At 38.0% G+C, this 12,216-nt stretch overlaps 1 protein-coding gene across 3 annotated transcripts in view; it reads right to left on the bottom strand.

The window, feature by feature from the left end:
* The window catches only part of drp2 (dystrophin related protein 2), a 466,042-nt gene that overhangs the window by 4,977 nt on the left and 448,849 nt on the right, over positions 1-12,216 (bottom strand). For all 3 annotated transcript variants that reach the window (XM_039766030.1, XM_039766031.1, XM_039766029.1), the window contains exon 22: positions 2,791-2,877. In XM_039766030.1, coding sequence (XP_039621964.1) covers positions 2,791-2,877 — 87 coding nt within the window. The remainder of the gene's footprint in view (positions 1-2,790; positions 2,878-12,216) is intronic.

The raw sequence follows: 12,216 nt of genomic DNA on the forward strand, positions 1-12,216 counted from the left end.
TATAATTATTGAATTACATGCAAATCATTTTAACTTTCAATCTTAATTTAATAAAACACATTCCATGGATTTTCCATTCATTTTTAATGTATCAACACAGCCTATCCTTCCAGCATCCCATGTCAGACTTACTAAAATGGCAGGACCGAAAGATAACAAACCAACCAAATCTTTGGGTTTTGGGAGGAAGCGAGTGTATCTGAAGAAAAGGAACAATACCGGATCAATAGCAGAGCTAAGATTTCAACCCGGGAATCTGGAGTGCTAATTACGTTGCCAATCCGATCATAGTTTACTGACTCCATTTATTTTAAAATGTATGGTTGTTTGACAGAGGCACTATCATCCAATTAAATTATATTTTATTTTCAGTGCTTTGTAAACTGCATGGCATATATGCCCCAAAACATTTTTTTTAATTTCCCTACATCTATATTTATCAAAGTACTTTAGCTGGCTCTTTAGGTTAAGATATTACATTCATGCATTTCACAGTTTGTGGATAAGTACTGTTATGAAATTTGGTAATAAAACGTCTTAAAGGCCTTATGATTCAGCCTGTAAAAGTGGAGTGAATGCACAGTTGATTTCAGAAGCGGTGCAGATCACGCTTACTAATGGCTTCCTGTCCTGCCATAGCCAAACTATGATGTAGAAGGTCAGTCCAGTAGGAGATGGCCATTGCTCTGTGCAACAGAGTGGTGATCTCTTTCAACCATAACTGGTGTGTTAACTTTGCATATCTAAGACCATACCTTTAAAATTCACCTTAATTCTTTGATCACACAATACACTTTATACCTTCTTACAATTATTCCATCTGCATTGCACTCTGGGTGCTGCCCAAGAATGTGAGATTCACACCTTTACAACCAGCCCATTGATGCACAAACAATTCTTTTGTTCTCTTCACATTTAATTCCAGATTATTAACACTACAACTACTGAGTTGTTACGTTAATTAATTCCACATCAAAAAATGGTAATACAAGAGGCACCAGCGGGCTTAAGGGAAGCATGTATTACTCCTTCAAGATGATGTCAGGGATGCCCAGGGAAAAACCTACAGATGTCAAAACTTTTCAACCGATGGATGACGCACAGTCCCGGAAGGCAAAGGCAATGCAGGTAGATGGTGGGCAGGCTTAGACAGCTCACTTTTTAAGGACAACAGAAAGCCCTGTGTTTTAGGGACACTGGAAGCTGCTCAAGGAATGGAAGACTACCCCTCAACTTGGAAGTAATTATTATGTTTTGTTTCTTGAGCTAAAAGTTGAACTGAAGACTGTTACTTTGATGGAGGATGGCCATATATTTCTATATTGCAGTATTGGGGTCTCTCCTCTTTATTATTTACCTTCTTCCCCTTTAAAAAATATCTTTTGTCACTATAAAATTTATTTTCATTGTTATGCTGATTATACACAGCTCTACATGTCCACCAAACCTACTTCCATTCTTCCTGGAGTACTCTTACTACCTGTCTTGATGGTATGAATACATGGATGACAAATAATTGTCTCAAATTTAATAGAAGTAAAACTGAGTTACTTCTTATTGGGTGTAAATCGACAGTGGTAAAGTCCAAGAGCCTTGCTGTTTTTCTGGGTAACAATCGTTCCTTTACTGCTCACACAAATGTATATTTTTTTAATTTGTAAAACCTCTCTAGACTACGCCCTGCTTTAACTCAACAACGTGCAGACGTTCTAGTCAATGCCTTAGTTATGTCTCACATTGGCTATTGCAATTCTGTCTGGGCTGGCATTCCCAATAAACTTCTTCATCTGCTTCAACTCATCCAGAACTCTGTAGAAAGGATGATTACTTGTTTTATAAGTTCACTGAACACGTCACACTTCTTCTCATTCAACTTCATTGGCTTCCTGTGTCCAATCAGATACACTTTTCAATTCTTAATTCATAATCCTGCTCCAACCTATCCTGCAGACCTTCTTCAGACTGACATTCCTCTTTACCAGCAGGTTTGCTTTCTATCCCAGATGATGATATTAGTAATCTTGGCGCCAGGGCCTTCTCTAACTCTACAACTCACATTCGACTAATCAATTACAAAATTCAAAGCTGCTGTTAAATCTCATTTCTTTAAGTTGGCTCATGGTGTTTCCTGTTGAGGCTACAATGTTGTTTTATGATGTTTACTTATTTAATTCTTAATGTTACTTTTTTATATTGCTGTTTGTTTTGTGCTTTGTATGGTGACTTTGTGTGTCATGTAAGCCGCTATTGAATGAAATGTGTTGTTATTACTATGTCAAATACTTTCTAGCCCTGCTTCTAGCAGTTATACATACTGTAAGGTAGATGAAGTGCACTATAACGAAGGGGGACTTCTTTCAAGGGGGATGTATGTTAAACTTACATTATTCAACTAGTATGTATAATTTTTTAAAATTGCCTTTGATCAGGTGCCCCAAGTACAACTTCGGATCGCAGTCTTTACGATTGCATGAGGGTTGTGTTGCTACCTCGTGTCACTCGTTTTTTTGTTTTTTCATTTTGTTTATTCAGGTTACTTTGAGAAATCAAGCTTTTCTCCCAATTTCTGCCACCATGTTGTGAGGTCAAATGGCAGTGTTGCTCCAAAGTGATGGATGAGCTTCAGTGTGAACCCTTCTATAGCCACTTGTACCCACCCAATTTTCCATATCACCACATTGCCTTGTATAACAAGATACAGCCATGTTATTTATGAGTTTGACATCAAATATGACGGCCCTCTCCTCTTGAAACAGATTTCCAGCTTGAAGACAAGTAACCAATGCTTACCGCTGTCTGCTGGGAACACATTCCTCAACTGCTCAATCACCTCTTCTAGTCTCAAGACAGTGTTCTGATGTTCATGCTCTGAGTCATCTGCCAGGAAACATTTTTAACATTAGTTCAATTTAAATGTTATGTTTCTAGGACTCATTACAGTCATAAGTATTGAGTGCAGTGAAATCCTCACTTTTGTGTTCTATTCAACATGCAGCACATGTAAATCAAAGTTACATTTTACAAGGAAAAAATCAAAAGTATAAATGATATTGATGCCTTAGGAGTTCCAAATTAAACAAAAATATCTTAAACAACAAGCAAATCTGTGCAAAGATTAGTGCAAAGGCTATTAATAAAGGAGGACAATTTGAAGTGTGCCCTGTTGAAGACTGACATCTTGGCAGGATTTGCCTTCTATCACCTGGAGACACTGATGGACATACCACACATACAAATGGAAATTTCTAGGTACCACTGAAAAGTCAAGCAAAATGACACTTTTTATTGGCTGACTAAAAAGATTTCAGTTTGCAAGCTTTTGAGGCAACTCAGGTCCCTTGTTCTGATAAGATGTAATCAATGTATCAATCAATTGATTACCTCTTGCCTGAAAAAGAGCCCTGAGTTGCCTTAAAAGCTTGCATATTGTACTCTTTCTAGTTAGCCAATAAAAGGTGTCATTTTGATTGACTTCTCACTACATTCATAATGGCTAACATGGTACAACACCCTAGTATGAGGAGGTACCATTGACAACTAGAGATAAAGGTGAACTGGCTGTATTTCTGAGTCTGCCACTAGATGGCAGCACAAACCCACAACGTGCAGTCCAGCTTTAGAGTCCAGCAGAAGTATCTTGGGCAGGATATGAATTTATACACTATCTTCTTCTAGGGCACTTTTTCTATGGAGTTAACATGTTCTTGAGGGTGGGTAAGTTATCTGCAGACACTATGACTTTCTTGCACATTTTATAGATGCACTGTCAAGCTGTCTGAGATCATTAAGCAGACCATGGGGTAGATGCATGTGGATGAGCCTCAGCAGATGATCTGCACCTCCTTCCTTTGATTCTGAAAATGAGGAGTTGAGGTGATTGCATCAATGTGAACCTCCAGAAATAAAAATAAGTTAAAAGTAACTTCACCAACTGTAGATGTTAAAACAAAACATTGTAGTTCCATCCTTCTCTTCATGTTCTGGGTGAAATTAAGTTAACTTGTTTTTCTACAACTCTTATACATGTAGCTATACTCTGCTATCTGCATTCAGAGGATTTCCTCAAATAGAACACTGCATTGTTTTGGAAATTAACGAAATGGCACAATGAGGTTTCTGACTTCATTGGCCATTCTAATGATAATGATGTAGTGTAATGCAGGCTTACGGGTTGTCTGATCTCGTATAAAATGAGGACATGGAAGCCCTTTTTCCCATTCCATCCTTTCATATATTGCTATCTTTTCAACACTTGATGAGCCCTCAGTAATACCCATAGACTGATTGAGTCTGGAGCTTAACAAGGCCAGAGGGATAATTTAAAATAGGACATGAGGGTTTTACACTTGTAATTAGAAATTACATCTGTGATTTACCTTGTATTAATAATAATACATCCACTTTCTGAAGCTGATTATTTCAATTCAAGTTTATAGTGCTTAGGAACCTGTCTGGGCAACACTGGGAGCTGCAGGACACACTCACACTCATGCATACTGAGACAGTCACTAATCAGCCTAAGCATGACATCAACGCAAATGAACAGGACAAACTCCACCAAGGCCGTGACCAGGCCGGGATACAATCCCAGTGCCCTGGTGCTATCAGATGACAGCTTTATGCTACCTGTTTATAACAATGAAACTGTTATTACATAGCATCTTCATTCTACACAAAATAATGTGAAGGCAAAAGGACAAAAATGGCATCTTGGTCAGTTCTTAATTTAATGATATTGCTTGTAGAATAAGAAAACCTGTGAATGACAAGCATTTGGTGCAAGCATAAAGAAGACAGTTCACCGCTGTTTTTATGTTTCACTCTTAGTATGCTGACTTAGTACTACATGGTGTATAACAACGATGTGAATGTTTACCAACAGGCAACCAGATATAAATGAAGGTGTTAAGCCATTCACAGCTTAAAAAAGCATAAAAGTATTTTAAAATAAACCCCAAATGGCTGTCATACAGTAGTATGTCCTCCACTTTGAGTGACCATCTGGAATTTCAAAAACACCATCAAAGACCTTTGGTCTGAGGCAGTGTTAGAAACAGGACCCATCAATTAGAATTTCATATAATGAATGGACTCTGCATCAATCTGTGCGAGGCATGGGCTAATTCAACTCAAAACATCACACACATTTCTCTTAACTTGGATTATCCACCATGTACCATAACTGTCATAAGATATACAGTGGTGTGAAAAACTATTTACCCCCTTCATGATTTCTTATTCTTTTGCATGTTTGTCACACAAAATGTTTCTGATCATCAAACACATTTAACCATTAGTCAAATATAACACAAGTAAACACAAAATGCAGTTTTTAAATGATGGTTTTTATTATTTAGGGAGAAAAAAAATCCAAACCTAAATGGCCCTGTGTGAAAAGTAATTGCCCCTGAACCTAATAACTGGTTGGGCCACCCTTAGCAGCAATAACTGCAATCAAGCGTTTGCGATAACTTGCAATGAGTCTTTTACAGCGCTCTGGAGGAATTTTGGCCCACTCATCTTTGCAGAATTGTTGTAATTCAGCTTTATTTGAGGGTTTTCTAGCATGAACCGCCTTTTTAAGGTCATGCCATAGCATCTCAATTGGATTCAGGTCAGGACTTTGACTAGGCCACTCCAAAGTCTTCATTTTGTTTTTCTTCAGCCATTCAGAGGTGGATTTGCTGGTGTGTTTTGGGTCATTGTCCTGTTGCAGCACCCAAGATCGCTTCAGCTTGAGTTGACGAACAGATGGCCAGACATTCTCCTTCAGGATTTTTTGGTAGACAGTAGAATTCATGGTTCCATCTATCACAGAAAGCCTTCCAGGTCCTGAAGCAGCAAAACAACCCCAGACCATCACACTACCACCACCATATTTTACTGTTGGTATGATGTTCTTTTTCTGAAATGCTGTGTTCCTTTTATGGCAGATGTAACGGGACATTTGCCTTCCAAAAAGTTCAACTTTTGTCTCATCAGTCCACAAGGTATTTTCCCAAAAGTCTTGGCAATCATTGAGATGTTTCTTAGCAAAATTGAGACAAGCCCTAATGTTCTTTTTGCTTAACAGTGGTTTGCGTCTTGGAAATCTGCCATGCAGGCCGTTTTTGCCCAGTCTCTTTCTTATGGTGGAGTCGTGAACACTGACCTTAATTGAGGCAAGTGAGGGCTGCAGTTCTTTAGACGTTGTCCTGGGGTCTTTTGTGACCTCTCGGATGAGTCGTCTCTGCGCTCTTGGGGTAATTTTGGTCGGCCGGCCACTCCTGGGAAGGTTCACCACTGTTCCATGTTTTTGCCATTTGTGGGTAATGGCTTTCACTGTGGTTTGTTGGACTCCCAAAGCTTTAGAAATGGCTTTATAACCTTTACCAGACTGATAGATCTCAATTACTTCTGTTCTCATTTGTTCCTGAATTTCTTTGGATCTTGGCATGATGTCTAGCTTTTGAGGTGCTTTTGATCTACTTCTCTGTGTCAGGCAGCTCCTATTTAAGTGATTTCTTGATTGAAACAGGTGTGGCAGTAATCAGGCCTGGGGGTGGCTACGGAAATTGAACTCAGGTGTGATACACCACAGTTAGGTTATTTTTAACAAGGGGCAATTACTTTTTCACACAGGGCCATGTAGGTTTGGATTTTTTTTCTCCCTTAATAATAAAAACCATCATTTAAAAACTGCATTTTGTGTTTACTTCTGTTATATTTGACTAATGGTTAAATGTGTTTGATGATCAGAAACATTTTGTGTGACAAACATGCAAAAGAATAAGAAATCAGGAAGGGGGCAAATAGTTTTTCATACCACTGTATATAGCACTTTACTTACAATATATATATATATATATATATATATATATATATATATATATACTAGGGGTTCCCCTGCTTGCTTTGCTCACCAACCCATCCGGCCTGAGCTACGTGCCAGCCACTTCGCATCTTTGCTGTTCACATTGTGAAGAGGGGGGCTGAACGCACCTCAAGGAGACACGGTCGCTCCTCCAAAACCCCTCTTAAACGGTGATACAATAGGAAACAAATATAGCCTTTTTTTACTTCCTCTTTGCTCGATCAGCTGCTGTCATGCCACATGATCTGCATCTCGCACGGTGGATCGAACATTTAAAAGCTTGTACAGCAGCTGTCCTACTCTTTGTGTTTTATTTCTGGCCCTGGGAGTGGTTAAATCTCTTGGCACAACTTCTCATTTCGTGGGATGTGAGTTCTTGATATTTTTGAATTTAGAATTTACAAATGGAATAAGAATCTTAAAATCTAACAACATCACATTAAAGTTCGATACATTCTGAAAAGAATGATACCAAACATATATACAGTATGTAGGTTTTAAAATAAGCCCAATTTAATGCGTGACAAAAACGTGACATAAAATCGTTGCACTTTTAGGCTTATGATTTTATATATAGAGAGTAGATATGTATGTGTATATAGAGTACCTGTCAAATAATAAAAGGAGTACACAACATGTGTTTCACCCTTATTGGGGTTCATCAGGCATACACTCCTTTGCTTCCCCTTACAGGGCTTGAACCTCAGATGTCAGCGCCTGAGACAAAGCCTCTGATGTTGCGCCTTGGTGGGTGGTTTGCTCATTTGACAGGGTGAAGATCGGAGTATTACATTCCTAGCTCTGAATCACAATCTGATTATTTGGATGATTACCTACAAGGTAACACTTGTTGTTGGTCTGTCAGTCAACAAACAAAGGGAAGCAAAAGTGGGTACACCTGACAAGCCCCAAATAGGGTGAAACACGTGTTGTGTACTCTTTGTATTATTTGGCAGGTACTGTATCACATATCTATAATCTGCTCCTCGCAACTGATAGGACGTGGCAGATGTTTGCCGACTGGCATACCCACCATGGTGCTGATGCTGCCTTCATTATTTTACTTGTTAAAATATTACAGTTCAATATAAAGCGGGGTCTCCAACTCCAGTTCTGGAGGACTACTGCAGCTGCAGGTTTTCATTCCATCCCTTAATTAGTGATCAGCTTCGCTACTAACAAGTCTTTTGCCTTAATTTCAATTGACTTGTTATTTAAGACCTTGACCTCTTAATTATTTCTTTTTTTCCTTAATTAGCAACAAAACAATAATGAGATACAGTACATGGTCCATCATGCAATATCTGAAAATAAAGAGACGTAAAGGTCTCAGTAACATTGATCTGCTCAGGTTCACAAAACATTTTGACGTTGTTCTTAAAAAAAAGAAAGTGTCTGCTGTGGCAGAATGGGAGCACCAGCAAGTCATGGAATTAAATAAATTTAAATAAGTTTAATTAGCAACAAGAATTGGCTGCATTGAAGTTATTAGTTGGAGTTTGACTTTTGGACCTAGCTGGTCAACTGTAGGCTGATTTCACATCTGATTTCTGTTTGGGTGCCTTTTAAGGAAAGAATGAAGCAATTCAAAAGATCAAATCTTAAAAAAGAAGGCGATTAAAACAAACGAAAAGAAATTCATTAGCAGTGACAACTGGTCATTAATTATAATGAAATCCTGGTGCAGTAGTGCTTTAGGGCTAGACATGGAGACTCCAGGCATAAAGCCTACCAAATAAACTTTAGTCCTAAATTAAACAAAGAGGTTACGCGGGGAAGACTAGCATTTCTCTCTCTCTCTTTACAACAGACCTCCCATTAATGCATTTGAATTCCATTTTGAAAAGTCCCGAGTGATACATATCTTATAACTATCAATATTTACTAAGTAAAGTACTGAATGCTCTGAAGTGGCATTTTTCTGAAGTTTGCACATGTAAAGAAATTGATAACCTCCTAAGAGTAACAGGGGTGCATAATGAAGATCTGTATCTCAGATTAATCAAGTGAAAATCTAACAAATCACCAGAACCAGATAGCATTTATCCTTGAGTACTTCAGGAGGTTAGTGAGTACATTTATAAAAACTTGTATATGTATTTTGTATGTGTATTTTGTATGTGTATTTTGAACATCTCTGCACTCTGAAGAAATTCCTATGGACTGAAAGCTATCTAATGTTACCCCATTATATTAAAAAGGTAGTCAGGTTGATTCAGGTTAACAAGGGCCAGTAAGCTTAACATGCATGACAGGTGAATTAGTGGAAGGAAACAATAAAGAAAAGATTGAGTAGATTACGTCAAGAAGAGGTATGTTGTTTTAGCAAATAGCCAGCGTGGGTTCAGATGGGGGAAATAATGTTTCACTAATATGAGGAAGCAGTGAAAGAGATCCTTGACTGCTGGGCCCTTGAGCAAGGCCCTTAACCTTCAATTGCTCAAGGGGTGCTGTACAATGGCTGACCCTGCGTTCTGACCCGAAGGGGTATGCGAAAGCTAACAAATTCCTAATACAAGAAATTGTATAAGGCGAAATAAAGAACAAAAAAAAGCTTTCATAAAGTACCACATGAGAGGCTTGGCATCAAACTGAAAGATGAGGTAATTCAGGGCACTGTGTGTAGGTGGGTACAAAATTAACTTAAGCACAGGAACAAAGAGTTATGGTGAGAGGAACCTTTTCAGAAGTAAGTAATGTTAAAAGTGGGGTCCCTCAGGGTTTGATGCTCTTGTTAATACAGGTACACATAAACACCTGAAAAAGAATTTCAACAACAAGCTGATTGAGTCTTCAGATGATAGCTGCAAACTTCAACCCAGTCACATTATTTAATAACCACACCTTGTAAATGGCAGCCGAAATTGAAGGTAAGTAAATATAAGGCATTTCATCCACCCATCCATCCATTATCCAACCGGCTATATCCTAACTACAGGGTCATGGGGGTCTGCTGGAGCCAATCCCAGCCAACACAAGGCGCAAGGCAGGAAACAAACCCCGGGCAGGGGCATTTTGATGTAGTAATTAAAAAGATTTAAATAAATGTACAGAGATGTAATTTCAAAGTGCTCATATGAGAAGGACCAAGAAGTCATAACTGACTCATCACTATCTACATCTTGACAGTGCACAGAAGCCATTAACAAGGCTAATAAATAAGATATTAAGTGACACAGCATGATGTGTGGAGTACAAGTCAAGAGAGGTTATGCTTAGGCTTTGTAACACACTGGTGACACTTGTGGGCACTTCTGCTCTCCATATTACAAAAAAGACATACAGCCCTAGACGAAGTCCAGATAATGGTCTCTAGGCTGATTCCAGGACTTCTGCGAGGAAAGACTGAAGGAGATAAACATTTTCAGTTTAAGCAAACAGATATGAAGAGGTGACATGACTGGAGGATTTAAAATTATAAAAGGAATTAGTACAGTGAATCCCTGCTGTTACTTTAAAATAAATATTTCAACAAGTACACAGATGGAAACTAATTAACAACAACATTTTCACAAATGTTAAGAAAAGAATTTGTTTTTTTCACACAAAGAACCATAGACACAAAGAGCAAATTGCCAAGTAATGTGGTACAGAGTAGGACTTCTGGATTTGGTGTTTTTTTGGAGTATCTTGGGTGAATAGGATGGATGAGATTGTTCAGACGAATGGCCTGTTTTTGTCAAAATTGTTCCAATATTCTATAAGTATCTACCATCTTTCTGAAACTTTTAAAATGAAAGCTTAAATTCTAAAATATTAATATTTACTTTGAAAGAATGGATATTTGAGCATTTCTGAAGTTAAGTGCAGTCATGGGAAGGATTTCATTAACTTCAGATATTTGTATTGTTAAGTGAAGCTGTATTTAGTAATTTAATAAAAAGAAAAAAAAAGGTGTACCCAGGATCCATTCCTATCCTGTAATTATGACCAATAAGGCACCAGACAAAAAGTAAATGCAAAAGCCTTAAAGAATACCGAAATGTCCACTTCAAAGAAGCAAAGTTCCCAGTTTCACAAAATATGTCATCCGTGCTCCTTATGACAGCAGGACAAAGTTGGAAAGGTTTGATTTTATTGCAGCTTTTTTGGCATTTTCTCTTCTAAGTTCACAAAAACTTCTTATATGTAAAGAAATTAAGATGTTACTGAACTGAAAATGCTCCAAGGGGGAAAAGTCCGAAAGCAAGAAGCATGCTTGTGATCATTTAGCTAAAATGGTCTGGGTAAGCATACGCAGAATGTAAAATCAAATTTGGAAAACAAATTACGTGCACTGTCTGTCACCCACGTCACTATTCCAGATATTTTGAAGCTATGACTTGAAGAGCTTAGTTACATGGAAATAATTTGCTAGGATGAACAAGGGGTTTTTCGTGCCCAGTTTGCCAAGAATGATTATTTGCTGCTCAACAGTTAAAGAAAAGATGTTGCTGATCGCCTTTATCTGAAGCCAGCTACAGTTAGAAACTTTAAATAAGTCATGGAATTGCAATTGAGTGTTGACCTAGGGTGGGAAATACATCTGGATAGTTACTTAATTGACAGTGTCTTTTGATAGCAAATTTAGCAGAAGTAAGTGCCTCTTTGGGCCTGAACCTGAGCCCATGCAATCAGACTTATTCTTTCTTTTTAAGCAAAGCCTTACAGCTGAATGTTCAATGACAAAAGAAAACTGCTTTTCTTAGTCAAGGGCTTGAAACTGAAGGTAATTTAATTTCCTGACAAATTCAGAGAATTCTTGCACATTACAAAACTGACTATAGGTTTGTAGCATAAGAAAGATGTCAGACAAAGTTGTAGCAGTTGCAGTGACACTAAGATTTAGATTAGGCTTTCTCCGTCTGTGCACCCAGGCTCTGGAACTCCCTGCCCTTAGTGGTTAGGCAAGCCGCTTCAGTCGCCACATTCAAATCTCGCCTAAAAACGCACTTCTTCACATTGGCTTTTAATTCTTAACCTGTTTCATTTTCCACTTGCCTTTTGCTATTTTCTCTATTTTATTTGGTCCCCTGACCTGTTTTTAGTATCTCTGTTTTAATTCTCTCTTAATGTTTGTTTTTAATATTTTGCTTTTAGTCCTGCTTGTTGTAACTATACAGCGCTTCGGTCAGTTGTAATTCTGTGTTTTTAAGCGCTCAACAAATAAATATGGTATGGTATGGTAAGATTTCCACCATCAGAAAGACGTTGATTTATTTATTGTATGGTGGGGACTCCAGAAACACTCTCAGCCTTGATCTGGTGCACACACATTCAGTCACAGAGATACAGTTATTGGCCAAATAAATCGATAATTAATAATGAAACATATTAATCAAATGAAGAAAAAAAGAGCTTGCAATGTAACAAAAACATGTATT

Source organism: Polypterus senegalus, chromosome 10, assembly GCF_016835505.1.
Source record: "Polypterus senegalus isolate Bchr_013 chromosome 10, ASM1683550v1, whole genome shotgun sequence".
NCBI classification, from domain to species: Eukaryota; Metazoa; Chordata; class Cladistia; order Polypteriformes; family Polypteridae; genus Polypterus; species Polypterus senegalus.